The 16764-nt window shown below is 38.6% G+C and overlaps 5 protein-coding genes and 1 non-coding gene across 6 annotated transcripts; 1 reads left to right on the top strand and 5 right to left on the bottom strand.

Annotated features, from left to right (window-relative positions):
- Positions 1-503: 503 nt before the first annotated feature.
- LOC115563072 (U5 spliceosomal RNA) lies at positions 504-621 on the bottom strand. Its single transcript, XR_003980284.1, has one exon. It is a non-coding gene; the product is annotated as a U5 spliceosomal RNA (small nuclear RNA).
- Positions 622-1521: 900 nt separating this feature from the next.
- On the bottom strand, positions 1522-2829 carry LOC115563049 (uncharacterized). Its single transcript, XM_030385420.2, has 4 exons — positions 2504-2829; positions 2053-2433; positions 1847-1993; positions 1522-1785 (listed from the first exon to the last, which is right to left on the bottom strand). Exons 1-4 carry the CDS (start codon positions 2583-2585, stop codon positions 1628-1630), a joined length of 768 nt encoding a protein of 255 aa, XP_030241280.1. The 5' UTR covers positions 2586-2829; the 3' UTR covers positions 1522-1627.
- Positions 2830-3348: 519 nt separating this feature from the next.
- LOC115563050 (uncharacterized) lies at positions 3349-4566 on the bottom strand. Its single transcript, XM_089258629.1, has 4 exons — positions 4367-4566; positions 3920-4300; positions 3699-3845; positions 3349-3637 (listed from the first exon to the last, which is right to left on the bottom strand). Exons 1-4 carry the CDS (start codon positions 4446-4448, stop codon positions 3480-3482), a joined length of 768 nt encoding a protein of 255 aa, XP_089114755.1. The 5' UTR covers positions 4449-4566; the 3' UTR covers positions 3349-3479.
- A 474-nt stretch (positions 4567-5040) lies between these two features.
- On the bottom strand, positions 5041-8429 carry Jhbp14 (Juvenile hormone binding protein 14). Its single transcript, XM_030385419.2, has 4 exons — positions 8127-8429; positions 5629-6009; positions 5382-5528; positions 5041-5319 (listed from the first exon to the last, which is right to left on the bottom strand). The coding sequence occupies exons 1-4, from the start codon at positions 8236-8238 to the stop codon at positions 5165-5167; spliced, it is 795 nt and encodes a 264-aa protein (XP_030241279.1). The 5' UTR covers positions 8239-8429; the 3' UTR covers positions 5041-5164.
- Positions 8430-10800: 2371 nt separating this feature from the next.
- Positions 10801-11756, top strand: Mabi (Mabiki). The gene has a single exon (XM_030385425.2). It carries the CDS (start codon positions 10944-10946, stop codon positions 11589-11591), a length of 648 nt encoding a protein of 215 aa, XP_030241285.1. The 5' UTR covers positions 10801-10943; the 3' UTR covers positions 11592-11756.
- A 2409-nt stretch (positions 11757-14165) lies between these two features.
- Positions 14166-15109, bottom strand: LOC115563052 (uncharacterized). Its single transcript, XM_030385423.2, has one exon. The coding sequence runs from the start codon at positions 15080-15082 to the stop codon at positions 14333-14335; it is 750 nt and encodes a 249-aa protein (XP_030241283.1). The 5' UTR covers positions 15083-15109; the 3' UTR covers positions 14166-14332.
- Positions 15110-16764: the final 1655 nt, after the last annotated feature.

The raw sequence follows: 16764 nt of genomic DNA, 5'->3' as shown, positions 1-16764 counted from the left end.
TATGTAAATATTTGCCGCTACACAACAATTAACGTACGGCCTGATTGATTTATTAGCATCGCTTATTTTGACAGGAGGCAATTTAGACTGTGGCAGCCATTAAGACCTGCGTCAATTTATTAGCAGCAATAGGAAGAAATTTAGAAATAATTAAGAGTATTCTAGTCGAGGATTTCCGTTTGGAAAATATACATAACTCTGCATTTTAGTCATTATATGCAAGATTACTGTAGTAATAGATGGCCTGAATTCGATCGTCTACGCTGGACATCATTATGTCAAGAATTCCAATTTTCAATAGATTGAAAGTAAAGTAAGAATGAATGAATAGACTCTCTAGCCAGTTCTCCATTCTATAATTAAGTTTTCATTTAATTTCTAATTTGCAGAAGTCCTGACTTCTAATCAGCTTTACAAACATGAAATTATCTCTGAGCAAAACATAAAAAATGGCAACTTTAACACTAAAAGTGGTTTCGATGTATTATTTATGGCCTGACGGCAAATGCTGTCAGACACAATCAAAAAATTCAATTTAGACTCATTAGAGTGCTCCTCTCCACGGAAATCTTTAGTAAAAGGCGAAAGATTTATTCGACAACTGAAGAGAAGCCAGAGTAAAGAAACTGCGTTAACTAACCCCGATGTAGTCTAAGACATGCTTTAACTCCTTGGGAATTCCAACGCAGAAAGCAGTTCAACAAACATTCTGAAGCAGGCAGAGCTAAATTTATAATTGGGGTGGGTTTCTCTTTCAGATTTGCTACCTGAAAAAAATTACTCTAGTACTTTAGGTTGGCAAAAACAAAAAGATAAATCTGAATGAATAAAGTAAAATGATTATTATCTAAGCTAATTTAGTTGAGAGCTATAATTTATATACTATAAAGCAGTCTGATACCCTAGAAGTCTATTCGGATCTCACATGATATACTGAGACTTTATTTAATATATCTAATATGTATATAAATATATATATAATTTAATATTGAAATGTACAACAGAATAAATTACATAATTAACAGCCTCGACTTTAAGTGCAACTCACTGTCTGATCTTTGCCCTAATCGAAGTAAAAATCATGTAAGAGCGTATTCAATTAAGCCATAAATCACGTCCAAGTAGTCACGATTCTCGTTGGATATGGATAATAATGCATTAGCCGTGATTTGGACATAAACAAAGTGCCTGTCCAAATGCCCATATACCGTAGGCAGTCGCTCTCAAACTGTTGGATACTTCACTCGTAACGCAAATTTACATTACTCAATTTCACTTTAATGCCTGCACTTGGGCACTGCCTACGATAGACATATGTATATTTCAACTAAAATTTATATAGATAGCAACACGATCTCAAGGTCAACGTGTCGTGCACTTAACCCCATTAGCTGGCTGCCCTCTAGGAAGGGGGCCGTTTCGAAATGGGCGCCTAAACTGGAGCATGACCAAAACCAAATGAAACCAAAACCTGTTTCAATGCGCCTCAGTTTAATAATGACAAATAATTGCAAGTGCGGATTTATTGGAGGTAACCTGCTTTAATGCAGATATTTCAATAATGAAAATAATTACTTAAGGCATTCACAACAACGTATGTACATACAAGTGTTCTAGAGCCTGAAGCTCATTTGGATAGCTGGATGAACTGATCGATTGGCACATGCTGCAGAGCCTCATTGATCAGACGCAGCATAACCGGAGCCCACGATTGCCGCGTCTCTGGCAAGATAATGCCGTAGATGTCACGCCAATAATTGTTGGCCACACTCAATGCGAGCTCATCTGTGGAGGAAATTGGGCTTAGAGTAGTGAATATAGAATCCAAATGACGACACACACATACCCAATTCAGGATCGGCAAAGATGCCATTGGCCTTGATGACCAGATCACGAACAGTGGGATTCGCCTCGATATCCTTGAGGCGCAAGAATCGAAGACCATCCTTGGTATAAATTTCGCCATCCATGATCACACGGTTCTCCACATCAGCTGCAATCGAAATATTAATATAATTGTATATTGTTTACCAGAATATAATGTCTACATACATAGCGTTAGGTTGAATGTGCCCTTGGGTTTCAGTTGCAACGAGTTGACCTGCAGCTCCGCCTTGTAGTCACCTAAGATATTCATCTTGGGTATCTCCGAAACGGTTCGTAACTTGACCTTATCGCCTTTGACTTTGACATTTACATCTTTGATCTTGTGCTCGGCGAATCCATAGAGCTTAACATTGCGCACTGAAATCTTTCCATTGACCGCACCACTCGAGTACTGGAAACTCAAGCGGTCTATGACGAAAGGATCGTACGGCTCAATGCCCAGTTCGGGATCGCCCAGTCGCAAACGTGGTATTAGCTCGTTCATAATGAGCTTGATGCATTCGCCAGCCTGATCGGCATCGGTGGGACACTTGGGCAAACCATCAGCTGGCAATGGAATGATACATTTAGTTATGCACTGCGTATGCGCAACGGCATTCAATCACTTTATACACACCCATCAGGTACTTTGGCTCTGCGGGCGCTGCGTAAACTCCGCTGGCCCAAAGGCAAATCGTTGCCAGCGCAATATAATTCATGGTGCACCTAACTGTCTAATATATTTAATGTAATATAGATGTATATTTATTGCGATCGGCTCAGCTGAGTCCTCGTCAACCTGCTGTTAGAATGATCCGCCTTAGACTGAGTCGGCCGGGCATTGCTTGGCGCTATTTAATTCTCAGATTTAGCACAGGCACATTACGAGCAGCGGGCACGACATTAATTTGAAGTTAGTCGCTTCCACTAAGCTTGGAAAATTGTACTTGTAAATCAACGATAAAACATTACCGGCAGCCACATCGACTTCGACTGATTGAAAACCGGCTCGGCGACTGAGCTATTTATTATAATGCCGAATCATTAAGTGGAAAACGATTCATACAAAAAAACGACAATTGTCAGCTGAACTTCGACAATGGCAATGATTTGCATTAATATAATTTTAATAATTAACTATTGACAACAAATATGACTAGTGCGTTTAGCGGTTAACTAATTACACCCTGTAAACATATGAAGTATTAAGACCTCCATAATACATTTCTTTTTTTAATAAGACGTAAATTAAGGGGTTTCGATAAATTTGAATTAATCAGAAGATATTAAACATTTGAAGCAGGTTCGTCTAAAATTTAATTTCTTTAGCTTTTGTCGATGCGACAGAGAGAAAATCTTCTCGATTATTAATACTAATCAATAGTCAATATTTCCGATATTCTTATTCAATATCAACACACGGGATAATTAAAGTAAAATAGATATAGCTCATTTTCAATAGCTGCAGGGTATACAAAAATCTTGTTTATTATTGGCATATAATTACATGTGCTGATTTTATTGAACTTAACCTGATTTAATTAAAATACAATAAGTGTACTAGAGTTGATCACAATGTATTATACACATACAAGTGCTCTACGGCTCGAATCTCATTGGGATGGCTGGATGAACTGGTCGATGGGCACATGCAACAGAGCCTGATTGATCTGGCGAAGCACAACAGGAGCCCACGCTGGTCGTGTCTCTGGCAGGACAATGGCATAGATATCCCGCCAGTAGCTATTGGCTATATTCACGGCTAGCTCGTCTGTGAAAGAAATTCAGTTAGATATAATTAGAATATAGTGATCGCATACAAAGGATCTTACCCAATTCGGGATCCGGAAAAATGCCATTGGCTTTAACGATCAAATCACGAATTTTTGGCTCTATTTCGATATCGTTGAGTCGCAAGTATCGCATATCATCCTTGGTGTAAATGTCGCCATTCGCAATCACTCGAAGCGTTGCATCAACTGAAGGAAATCAATTTATTAACCACATAATATATATTTTTGCTATCAATTGAAACCAAATATTATCTACTTACAAAGCGTTACATTGAAGAAACCTTTTGGCTTCAACTGCAGCGAGCTCACATTCAATTCCGACTTGTATTCGCCAAGCATATTTATCTTTTCCACATTCGAAAGGACGCGCACCTTGACCTTATCTCCTTTGACTTTAATATTCACTTTGTCCACCTTGTGCTGGGCGAAGCCGTAGATCTTAACATTTCTAACCGAAATCTTACCATCGATAGTTCCAGTTGAGTACAGGAAACTTAGGCGATTTATAACTAGAGGATCGTAGGGCTCAATGTTCAGCTCGGGATCGCCAAATCGCATGCGTGGTATCAGCTCATTCATAAGGATCTTGATACAATCTCCCGCCTCCACAGCATCCTTGGGACACTTGGCCAAGTCCTCGTCTATCGAGAGCAATACAAATTGTTGTTATACACTGCGTATGCGTAACTCAAATGCGCCGTACACACCAGTTATATACTTTGACGCCGCGAGCACGGTACGAGGTGCAGTAGCCAAAAGGCAAATCGCCAATAGCTCAATATACTGCATGCTGTTTCAATTGATAGGTTGGCAATACTCCTTGGGATTTACTTAGGTGATCGCCTGTCAACCTTCTGTTAGTATGATCCGTCACAAACTGAGGCGCCTGGGCGCAGCATCGTCTTATTTAATTCTCTGAAAATCAACTCTATAATCATTAAGTGCAGGGCAATAATCCATTGTTCGAAGCTTCCATTAAATATGGGAAAGCTGAATATCTAGTTCAGCAAATATTCTACATAGACTGGCCCTCAGATCTTTATTATTAAAAGCCAATGATTTGTGCTAATAATTTGCATGGTGCTGGATATAGGTATAACCTGCTTTATAATTGTATACTTTTAGCAGGTGAAGGGGTTAGAGATCTAGTAAAATGGAGAGGTATATATTGTACAATGTATATATGGCTAGTTAATTTCAATTTTAATTACATATTTGTTAGTGATTTTCTATCTTTTCTTTGTAGCTTTTAGTTAATATAGGGTATACATAAATAAATAGATTCATCTCTATAGCATATATAGACTTCATTTCATTCTGTATTCCCATTTTAAATGAGAGCTTAGGGCAAATTAGGGTAAATTGATTTAGAGATAAAGAATTATTCAATTGAAATTTCATTTATTTGCATACAGACTAAATTAACACCATGAATAAAGCACATAACCATATAGAAATACGATTGTATAGGGACTACCACATGCAGACCGGCCACGCCCACAATTCTAATTCTGTTTGAGAATCAAGTCGAAGGGCAGAGCAGCAAAGAATTCGTTGGCCAGCTTGAGCATCTGGGGCTCCCAGATGGCCATTGTCTCGGGCAGCATAGCTTGATACAGCTGGCGCCAATATTGATTGATAAAGTCCAAGATGACGTCGTCTGCAATCGAAAGGCAAAGTGTTTAAGTTAATGCGCATCTGTTGGCCGTTTGCTGAACCTACTTAGCGCTGGGTCGGGCACCAGGCCATTGGCATAGATGCGCATGTCGCCCACTTTGGGCTCAGACTCGAGCTTCGACAGACGCAGATAGGTGTGACCGTCGCGCTCGTATAGTTCGCCCATGGCGCGCGTTTTCATGCTGACGTCGCCTAAAATGTCAAATGTGTGTGTGAGTGTGTGTGTGTGTGTGTGTGTGCGTGGATGACATAGTAATTATCATATGTATGTATAATATTGACGCATACTTACTCAGCGTTACGTTGAAGGTGCCTTTCGGAGTTATCTTCATGTCGTTCAGTTTGATGTCCGCCTTGTAGGCGCCCTCAGCCAGCATTTGCGGCACATGGCTGATCATCTCCATGCGAACACGATTGTTCTTCTGGCGGTAGTCCACCTTGTCGACGATGCCCTCGCTGAGGCCATGAACCGCCACATTTCTCATGGCAATGCGGCCCTGGAGCATGCCCGAATTGTAATTGTAGGAGCTCTTGCCCAGCTCAAAGGGATCCATGGGCGGTATGTTGAGGTCGCTGATGCCGTTCTTGAGGCGTGGCGTCAGCTGCTGAAAGCCCTGTTTAATGCATTCATTGATGTTGTTGTCCGACTGCTGGCAGGTCGGTATATCGTCAGCTGTTCCGAAAAAAAAACACGATTTTCCATTCAATGATCCATAATTCGAATTCAGCATTCAAAATAAATAGAACATGCACTGAGCATTGCCCCTGACACACATCAGAACGCATCTCGTATCGGCTGTGATCTATGAGGCCTATGCTCAGAACGTGACATTTTTTTGGCCAGTCGAGAATTTTGTTGCCGCTAATCGATGCCGTGCATAATTGCGATTCTCCCCGGCCCCGCCGGCGAAACGTCGCGCGCGAGCAGTTTAATTGCCGGCTGTGTTAGATATTTACAAAATGACTTAAAAGCACATTTATTGTTTGACAAAAATGCCAACATTCAATTGCAAGTGCTTTGCGTTGAGCATTGACGAAGCGTTTCGTTTCGTTTTATGGCGCATATCGCTCTGTCGCATCAAGTTAGTCGCTTAAATCTTTGTCGCTGAAGGCTTTTTGCAAACGACGGGAGAAGGCCGCTTAGCGGAAGTGGCAATAGACTGCGGCCTACAAAAATATAACGACTTATGTCTTGAGCCAGTCAAGGCTCAACAATTCTAACAATTCTATTTGACTAATCTAATGAAATGTCATCAATTTTACACTTTTATGATGTGAATAAAATTTAACATTTTTTTATAAATTAAAATTTGAGACTTTACATGCTCTCTTTACTTTTATACTTAATTTTCGAATGTACAAAAAGTGAATTATTTAATTCATTGAGCTGCTTAAACGTTAGTTTTTAGTTAAGAAGTCTTAAGTTAAATATTCAAGCCACATAAAGACACGAATATTTCTATCCACTCTTTTCGCTTTTACTTGTTTGTTCTTTCGTGTGTTTGTTGGGAAAGTATTATTGTTGGCCATATAAAGAGTCCAAATATACTTTATTTCAATATAATCGTTTGCTTATACCTTATAGCCGTCTTCACATTCGCATAATGCATACTAATTAGTTGATTATTTTGCCAAAACATTTATATCTGACCATTAGCTGTACCTCTTTTGGGCAACATCATTCATTATATGATTGACACTTTTTGTCAATTTCGAATAATTACACAAGCCAACAAAGTTGGATGAAATTTCCTATTCAAGAATCTTTCTATGTTTTAATTTGCAGACACAAAACTATTATATTCTGTAGTATTTTGTAATAATCTAAGTTTCTATTCTTCAAATTAGAGTAAATTCAAATTGTTGATTTTATTGGTTATAAAAGTATATTCCGAAGAAGAAGTTTAAAAAGACAGAGCGAGATAGAGATAGGTGACTTCAAGACAACAGTTCTCTAAACTTTAAACCACGAACAACGATATTTACTAAATATTATAATATTATATAATATAATATATAAATTTTAATAATATATTATAATAAATACTAAGTATAGACTTATTGCTGTTCACTAAACAGTGTTTGACAGTGTCTTACAGTATCTAAAATAAATTAAATATATACAGATAGGTTTTTATATAAATAATTTATAATATTACTGCCAACTGTTGCTAAATTTGTTCGTCGTAAATTGGCTCCAATACACGCTAATGCAGTTGCATGAAATTGCTTTGTTGTAAAATTCGCACAGCTTGACGTGTTTCACACGATCGCCGCGATGTGGCAGCATTTTAATGCAATTGCTGATATTTATCCGCTAATTTAGGAATTCTGTTAGACGAGTCTATCTTTGTTGAAAATAATTGTGACTAAGGGCGGGGAAATGTCTGTAGATAATAGTTTAAAGTTGATTTTGAAGGGCTTAAGCAATATTATGTGTTGACTTAACATTTAAACTGCTTTCGAGCTGTTGACTTGGTACAAATAGTGTAAAAAGGTGTAAACAGAAAACTTCTATTAAAACAATATTTGATCAATTCTCTGGCTGACTCATGCTGCTAGAGTGTATTCCATTTAATAACATGTAATACTGTCTTAAATTTAAACAAAAAAATCAAAAGACTTAGGACACGAACTTGGTTTTTGTTATGCATAAATATGTAATTGAAATGTATTTATGTTTTCGGCTTTATAAATCATCAATGAATATTTATTTAATATTAACTCAACACTTAATATTAAAAATATATATATGTACATATATATACATATATCATTCGTTATTCTCACCCAATTTTGTGATGGGCTTAAACTCAATAGTTGGCAAGCCAAAACTCTCATCCGCAGCCAAAATCGTGCTGAGGCACGACACCAAAATGAATGCACTTAAAACACTTGCCATTTTATTCAAATTTAATTTGAATTTTGTTTTTGTTTTCTATTTCTCTTGCTTTACTTCAAATGCGAAAATTTCACTTTCGTTGAGATTGAAGTCAGTTAAGGATGTGGTTGGTTAGATAGTACGACAGCGACGCCCCCGGCTCATGCAAATGCGAAGCGACATCTGAGACCTACGACCGGCCGCTGGCTTGTATTTATGGCGAAAATAGAGAGTAAACGCAACGCTATAATAGGCACCCACAGTCGGTTGATGCGCACTGGGATTGGGGGATTGAGCCAGTGAAACGAAAATAGCTTCGGAGCCTAATGACAACGACAACAGCGCTGAGCAGAGGGCATCCACAGCGAAATCGGTAGCGAAATACAAACGACATTATTAAATACCCTAGACAAAAGTCGTGCCCAGCCAGAGCTCGCTCAACTACCGGCAGCTGTCCGATTTGGATGCGCTTCAAGCCGTTTGATGCTTCCTCGTCGTCGCACTGATTATTGGAATCTGTTGCTGGACCGGCTGACACTCAAAAGCCAATCAGGCGTTGAGCAATCCGCTACGCGAGACATGTCCGATACTTAACTAAATGTTGCAATGCCTAAGCCGATTTATACAGCACAATTAAAGCGTCGATGCAACTGAGATTCAAATCATTTTCATTTGCATTTGCATAAATGCAATCTCTGTGAAAAATGAAAGCCTTTTCTTGTTTATATATTTTGCATTGATTAATTGTTGTTTACACTATGCAACGTGGCATATGTCTTAAGTATTGAGATTGTTTTAATAGCAATTGGAAGTTGTAGTAGGAAGAGCAAAAAACGGGCGTATTATAAATTGTAATATCTTTAATCCATAAGTCGTGCAAAATAAATTGAGAAAATAACAATCGAAGATAAACCTGTTCAGGGTATGCGTAAGTCAACCTAACAAGTACGCCTAGATTGCTTTTCAATTTCATTATACCTCATTATTAATACAAAGAATAATTTCAAGTTAATATGGGAAACTCACTGCTTGTATTTCTAATTATAAATAATTTATTTTCGGCACAAATATCGCATAGATCTTGTTGCATAGTGCGGCCAAGCAGACAAACCATAGCAAATTGTTTGCTTTAAATCTGATTGAGTGACTCTGCATATTCGCAGTAATTGAATTTAGCTTTAGTCAACAATAAGCACGCTGAGCAGAGACGTATTAGGCTCGATCTCTATAGAGAACTCATGAGCTGCAGTGAGTTAATTAGATAATTAGAATATTACTTATAAATTATGAACAAGATTAAGAACAGCCCAAAATGGATCTTGCTCGATCGCCCCGTGATATTTAATTGAATTGCTGGAATTACCCATATTTGACTTTGTATCTTTAGATATTTGCTTATTGATATTACATTCAGTAAGATTACAAATAAGGCAAAGGTGGTTTGGAATTTCTTAAATAGGTGCAAAATAAAATGCAAAGTTTATGAAAGCTTGATCGCAGTTCAGTTGATTAGCTTAAATATACATATGTATGTATGTATGTATATATCTCCTATTATTTATTCCATTTGTTGTACATCGCATTTTACTTAAATCACTTTTGCGTTATCTGAAATTCAAGGGCGCATCTAGTTTGTTTGTTATGCCCAAGAACCAGTTCTGCACCATTCTCAATCGCTTATCATCAGCACAGTTAAACTATTCGGGGTCTCGGATTTGAAACCCAAACCCAATATCTCTTATCAGCTGGCGTAATGAATGCCCAAACTCCGTGTCTGCCTTTTGCAATCCGATCAAAAGTCAGTGGAAGACAAGAGCTCAGCTCACTGCAAACTCTGCATCTTATCGTAATCAGCAGCATGATGCACCAGTAATGCCGATTCCAGGAAATTTGAAATTTTGAGAAAAACAAAAAATAAATAAAAAGAAAAACAAAGACCAGTTCGACAATATCTTATCAATGCACACACACACACACACACACAGACACTCAGACTGTTTTGTGACGAGACAAATGAGCCGCAAATGCTTCGAGCAAAACCGAAAATTGAACAATTCGAATGGAATTGAAAGGAAAACACATGGCACAGCCTCCTCCGGCTATTGACAAAAACTGCGACAATGCCAACGAGCGAGAATAAGAATAGAAAAGAAATTATCTGGCTGCGGAGCAAACGCAAATTGAATGAAAGCCAAACAAAAGGCGCGCATTTTGCCACCTAGGGAGCTGGGCAAACACAGACACAGCAGACGGAAATCTGTCTTCAGCCGATAGCCAGATGAGTCTATGAATACCCAAAGCCAGCTCATTAACTAGGCCTGGCCACACTCGAGCACGCAAGAACAAACACGCACGCACAAAAGGCTTATCAGCGGGGTAGGTACGGCTCAAGGGTACGCTTAAGGGCTGCGGCGCATGCGCGAAAGCAGGATGCAGGACACTGAACAGGACGCAGGAGGGAGTACGCCGTGCGCAGTGTGCAGTGTGCAGGTCATCAGCTGATTTTATGGCCTTGTTTTTGTTTTGCAAAAATAGATTTCCCTTTTGCAGTTTGTGTAAACAACATCATAAAATGCGGATTAGAGTCGGCGGATTGATAAGAGCCGCGAGTCAGCTATCTCTCATATATAAGCTTGACGCGCATCGCTCCAGGACAACAGTCAGCGAGACGACGACAAACCAATCACACACCATCGCCATCATCATCATTATTATCATCTAGAGAAATGGCTCTGACAATGCAAGGCAACAATCCGCTTAGCTATCGCCACAAGAAGTTCGATCTGCGTCGTCCACGTAACGACGAGCTCGAGCTGCAAATCAAGGAGGAGCTGCTGGCACGCCTCGATACAACGGGCTACAACAGTGCCTCCGACGAGGAGGAGGACACAAGTAGCCAGTGCTCCAGCTTGATGTCCCTGCCCAAGCGTCGCCGGCTCAACAGCACCGTATACGATGGCTCGAATGGCTCGGAATCGGCATCATCTTCGCACTCGCTGCCGCCCTCCATCAGTCCGGAGGCGCTGCGAGATATTTGCAAGTACCACGGCAATATGGTGCGAAAGTTTCCCAAGAAAGAACGTTCGCCCAAGGATCAGGACCGACGCAACAAGAACACCATCGCCTGTCGCATGAGTCGGCGCGTCAAGAAACTCGAACACCTGGCCATCGAGGAGCAGTACAAAGAGTTCACGCTGCAGCACCTGAAGATTGTTGAGCAGAGCATGCGTGCTACGGCCTATTTCAATCATCTCAATCAGCTGGTCAAGCATGAGCAATCCACTAAGAGCTCGGCCCCAGCGTCAGTTCCAGTGCAAGTGAAGAACTTTAGCATCGACTATTTGATGAACGGCATTAAAGGCGAGCAGTGTTAGCAAACACTCGTTTAATCACTGTGTGATGCTATGTAAATGCCTCCCACTTAAGCTTTACTAACTATTATTTAGTATATAATCTATTGATATATAGTATTTAAGTAATTGTGCTAGGTTTTTGTTTAGGAAACAAAAAGTAAAAGTTATCTATTTGTTTATGTTTTTATGCCGTAGAATATTTGTAAATTTTAAAATGATTAATGTTATTAAGATATTATATATTGTTTATTTTTACATTACTAAAAAATATTTTAAATATAACTATTAATAAAAAATATTAACAAAGTTTATAAAATATATATATATTTTTTTTATTTCATGAACTTTTCATCCTAATTTTTTCTGGCTCAGCTTATATTGCATTCCATCATTTATTTATGTTCAACTCGACATTTTATTTTACAATATTTTAAATTATTCGAATATATTTTCATGCTTCTATTGCGTTTAAAATAAGTAAATATGTAATTCGTGTATAAAATGTGTATGTATGAATCGATTGAAATTGAAGACAATATCTCTCTACTAATACCTGTCAAAAAGGGGGCGTGCCCAACTTAATCAAGCGTCGATACAGCAATGTTCATGTGCGTGCTCGTCCAACCCAGCTCGGCAATTACAAAATAATGTGTCATTTATCTGTTTTTTTACTATACCATCTTATTTTCTTATTAATATTTCAAATCTATAATCAAAGTTACCATCATTTTTTTCAAAAATTAATTTGCCTTAGAGACAGTTGCTTTCCTAGTGGTCTAACTATTTTTATTTGAATTTAAAAAAAAAAAAAACCTTTTTTTTTATATTTAATTATAATTTTATTTAATATATATTTTTATTATTAGGCCTGTTCATGTTTTTTAGTTGAATTGAAAGAAAATTTATTTTTAATAACACTTTGTTTTTATTTTTATTAATATTTATATTATTATATGTACTTATCGAATTGCTGATTAATGATATGGAACAAAATTAGCTCCTTTATATATGCGAGCTATGGGCACATTAAGGCCTTTGCTTTCACAATGCTTAGCGAGGTAGAAAATCAATGAACCAAAGGCAATGAGCAGCTCGAGCTGCCGCTCAAACTTATGCATAAGGAAGTTGCCATGCGAAGAGCCCCAGAGCAACTGCAACCGACTCGGCCGGGCCGAGGTGCAGTCAACTGTGCTGGGTCTAGCAACAATAACAACAGTTAGTTAATTAAAGTTGAGTATTCATGTTGAGCAGTCGTCGACGCAGTCGCAGTCGCAGTCGCAGCGTCCCTCCATCCCGCCCCGCACCGCACCACCTGGTAATTAACTCTTTTGGGGCTTTTATTTTCGGCATTGCGCAATGTCCGAGCAGCTAATTACTTTTAATTTTCATTGTGGGCCATTTGATAATGCTCCAAAGCAACTTCCTATCAAGCTGGGAAATCCAAAGGCAACCCACTTTACCAACACAACCACACACACATATACATACACACTGTTGTGCGTGTCTATGTGAATTTTGAGTTTAAATGCAATATATACCAAAACTTTGCGGTTGCAACACTTTGGTTGCTGAACTTGAGCTTTTCGCAGTTAGACTCAGACTATTGCAGTCTCTCTCTCTCTCTCTCACACTGTCTCTCTCTCTCTCTCTCACTCTGACATCGTCTGCTGCCTGCTCAGCCAATATTGATATTTGATTTGATGGTGTACAATATTTCGTAATTTCACTGCAGCTCGCTCAGTATTCGATTTGCTCTATGCTGCTCCATGCTCGCCCTTGACAAATGAACCAAAATAAATGAGAGCAGCAAAATTAACTTAGATTAAGTCTTGCTATAGTTGAGACTCTTTAACTCTTTGGCTGCACTTTAACTATTAGACAGCAATTGTGAACTAGTTTAATTTGAATTGCAAATTGCACGTCGATCTATACTAGAGCATGATTTAGTTTCATCCTCTTCTTGAATTGTTCTAGTTTACTTACAAACTTGGCCTTGCATCGATTTTACTTTGGCTAAAGATGATTTCACTGAAATGCATCAACCAAGCACTAATAAGAATCGTCGACTCCATAAAATAAATAAACATATCTTTGCTCATAATGACATCTGAGTTATTTTAGCCATGTGTGCGATTAATTTCTCCAATTTTCTATCATTAAATTAATTTCAGAGAAGATTTTATAAACATAGCACAACGATGATCGGAGCTAGACACTTGCAAAATATACACAGATTATATAATAATTGAAACAAAATTAGAGTTATCCCACTGGATGAAACTAAGAAAATTTGTATGGTAAACATGTCTAGCTTTGGCTACTTCGACTATCTAGGCTTACCTAAAATAAATAATTAAATGTTTTATGGGTTCCATCACGCCACGCTCAGTCTGCTCTCCAAAGTCATTATACCCTCAATTCTCTTGTTAGATAATCGCATAATAATTGTGGTATGATGAAGCATTGTGAGACATCTATTCTTATCCGTGGCCATGCATAAGTTCATACATTTCAATATACTAAAATATCCATCTAGGGGTCTGACATCGACAATATATTGAAACTGTATTGAATTCCTTGCAGAATTTTAAATTTCTCGTTCTTGAAACCCATTCGAAATAAACAAAACGCAATTATATAATAAGATTTTGGTTTTAATTTTAAAGTCAACAATGAATAAATTAATACTTAGACAACTAAATCACATTCAATGGCTATCTTAGATAATAGATTCGATGATTAGATAATAGGAGATCTATGCATCACTGCTGGGATCCAAAGATCAGGAGTTGTTGCGATAGCGCCATTTGCTGTAGGAACTGCTGTTGTTGCTGCGGCAGCTGGATGCCCGAGGCTGTGACGCCCTTCTGGTAGATCGCCTGCTGCAGCAGCTGGCGATAGTAGAGCCCGAAGCGGACCTGTTGCTCCATTATGGCGACCTGCTGCGCACGATATTGTTCGTATTGCTGCGACAAGTGCGCATCCTGCGCCTGTTTGGCCCGCCGACTCAGCAGACAGGCCAAGGTGTTGCGGTCGCGGCGCTGCTGCTCCTTGGGACTGCGCTGCCGTGCTGTCTGGCAGCGGCGCACCATGTTGGCGTGATATGTGCCGGCCAGAGCTGCTGGAGCGCTGGGCTTCTGCTGAGCGGCGCCGGTAGCTGTCTGAGTAGTGGAGGCTGCGTCGATGTTCTGCTCGTTGTCCAGCCAGGGGCGGAAGAAGCCCTTCACCTGGCGACGTTTGCAGGGCGGCGCCTCCAGTGTAATGTTCTCCTTGTTCTGCTCCAAAATCTGGTCCACATCTCGTTTGCGCTTGTGGGCCGCAAACTTCTTGTGCAAATAGTTGCTCGAATTGTTTGGCTTTTCCATTATTTCTCTCCTTTTCACTTTCGGCAATCTGTTGTTGATGCTTTGACGTCGAGTGTCTGAATGCTGCTGCTGATCGCTTGATATCCTGTTTATATGCGCAGGATGGGAACAGCCGGAGCAGCCCCTCCCTCGATCAGGTACGCGCATTGGGTCTTGTAAACAGACGGATTAGCGCATCTTTATTACCTAACTAATCGTTGTTTGGGCCGAGTGCTTTGCATATTTTATGACCTGTGGCGGTTAATTGCCGCAGAACATGTTGTTGCCTTACCTCCTGTTCTACCTGTTCTACCTGCCCCGGCCGCAGCAGCTCACCAAAGATCAGATGTTTTGTCGCGGCTACCGGAACTGGAAAACACCCGATCGCAAACCAATCGACTGCATACGAATACTATTTTTATTGCCCTACTTGACGCCATGCGTTGCGTGTGGTCCTACGCGTACTTCAAGGTATTTTCCAGCATTTTTTGTCACACTTCTTAGAAATTCCTGCAGGTCTACAAAAGGAATTTACCAAACAAAAGAATCTCAAATGTTTTTTTTTTCATGGTCGACCAAAGCAAATAGTTGACTATATCTCTAGCTACATCTTTACAAATTAATCTTGTGGGAATATTAAACAGCCATCCGAAATATATTATTAACTAGTAATGCTATTATATTAATAACTATCATAAACTCTTTAATTTTATAGTGTTGAATAATCACTGATCAAGTGTAAATGTATACATATTCTATATATGTATATGCATGTACAATATACATTCAAATAGTATGAATCACTCGTAGGGCACGTTTTGTAGCCTGTGTCCCAGCTCTGAAAATATTCAATTTTTCTTTAATTTGTAGTTAATCCAGTCAACCGATCATTGAGCTCAATGTGCTTTATCATATATTATATTATATTATATTATGGACTTGCATTTACATTTTCATCAACCCGAAGAGGGCAACAAGTATATACAACAAGTATATACAACGTTTTAAGCAGGTTCTGTTAAAATCCCGCCCTATTAAAAGTTTTATCCAAGAGCAACTTTCTGGTGAATAGAAACTGCTTTGTGGTTGGTATCAGTCTGCCTTGGTACTTCTGTATTGAATTGGAAATGCAAAATATGATGCTCACGCTCATAATAATGACAATTATGTTCGTGTATTTTGGTTATCTGCCGGACAATTCATCACGATCAAATCATTCTTGTTTCTGTTGAGGATGTTAAATTACTATAATTATAAGCCAAACAGAAGTATTATTTTAATTTTTACTAAGTAGCTTTCACTCTCACTCTGATAGAGTTTAAAATGTTTACTAAAGCATATATTTACTACTAAATTTGGATATCGCCATCCCTTGTCAACCAATACGTAAAAGGTATAGTTGTACTTGGGCAAATTAAAGAAGTATTTATTTAACGATTAAGTTTCCATAGTAAAAAAACCTGTGCAGAGCAAGTGCAGCCGCTGCGCAGTAAGCAGAGCTCGCGCATACGTGTAAGTGTTTATGTGTGTTTGCAAAGAAATTTGGAATTTGAAATTTGTTTATTGAAGCGGAAAGATATTTTATATCAATTGTTTATTAAGGAATGATTGTGATTCAATATAAGATATTACAGTAAAGGACAGCTATTATTCAAGGGATAGTCTGCCATTATCCTATATCCTAATAAAGTTATCAAGTTGAATACATTCAGATATACATACATACAGTGATGAACTAAATTATTGGCACAGCAACTTTAAACTTTATAGCAATTTTTCAAGTATTTTGAAACGTTTTTTTGATGAAACAAAAATTAACTAAATAGAATAAGGTATTTATTAAGTTATAC

The sequence above is a fragment of the Drosophila navojoa genome, chromosome 3 (genome assembly GCF_054131105.1).
Source record: "Drosophila navojoa isolate 15081-1374.11 chromosome 3, UAZ_NAV_1.0, whole genome shotgun sequence".
NCBI classification, from domain to species: domain Eukaryota; kingdom Metazoa; phylum Arthropoda; class Insecta; order Diptera; family Drosophilidae; genus Drosophila; species Drosophila navojoa.
This window is presented reverse-complemented; position numbering and strand designations above follow the sequence as displayed.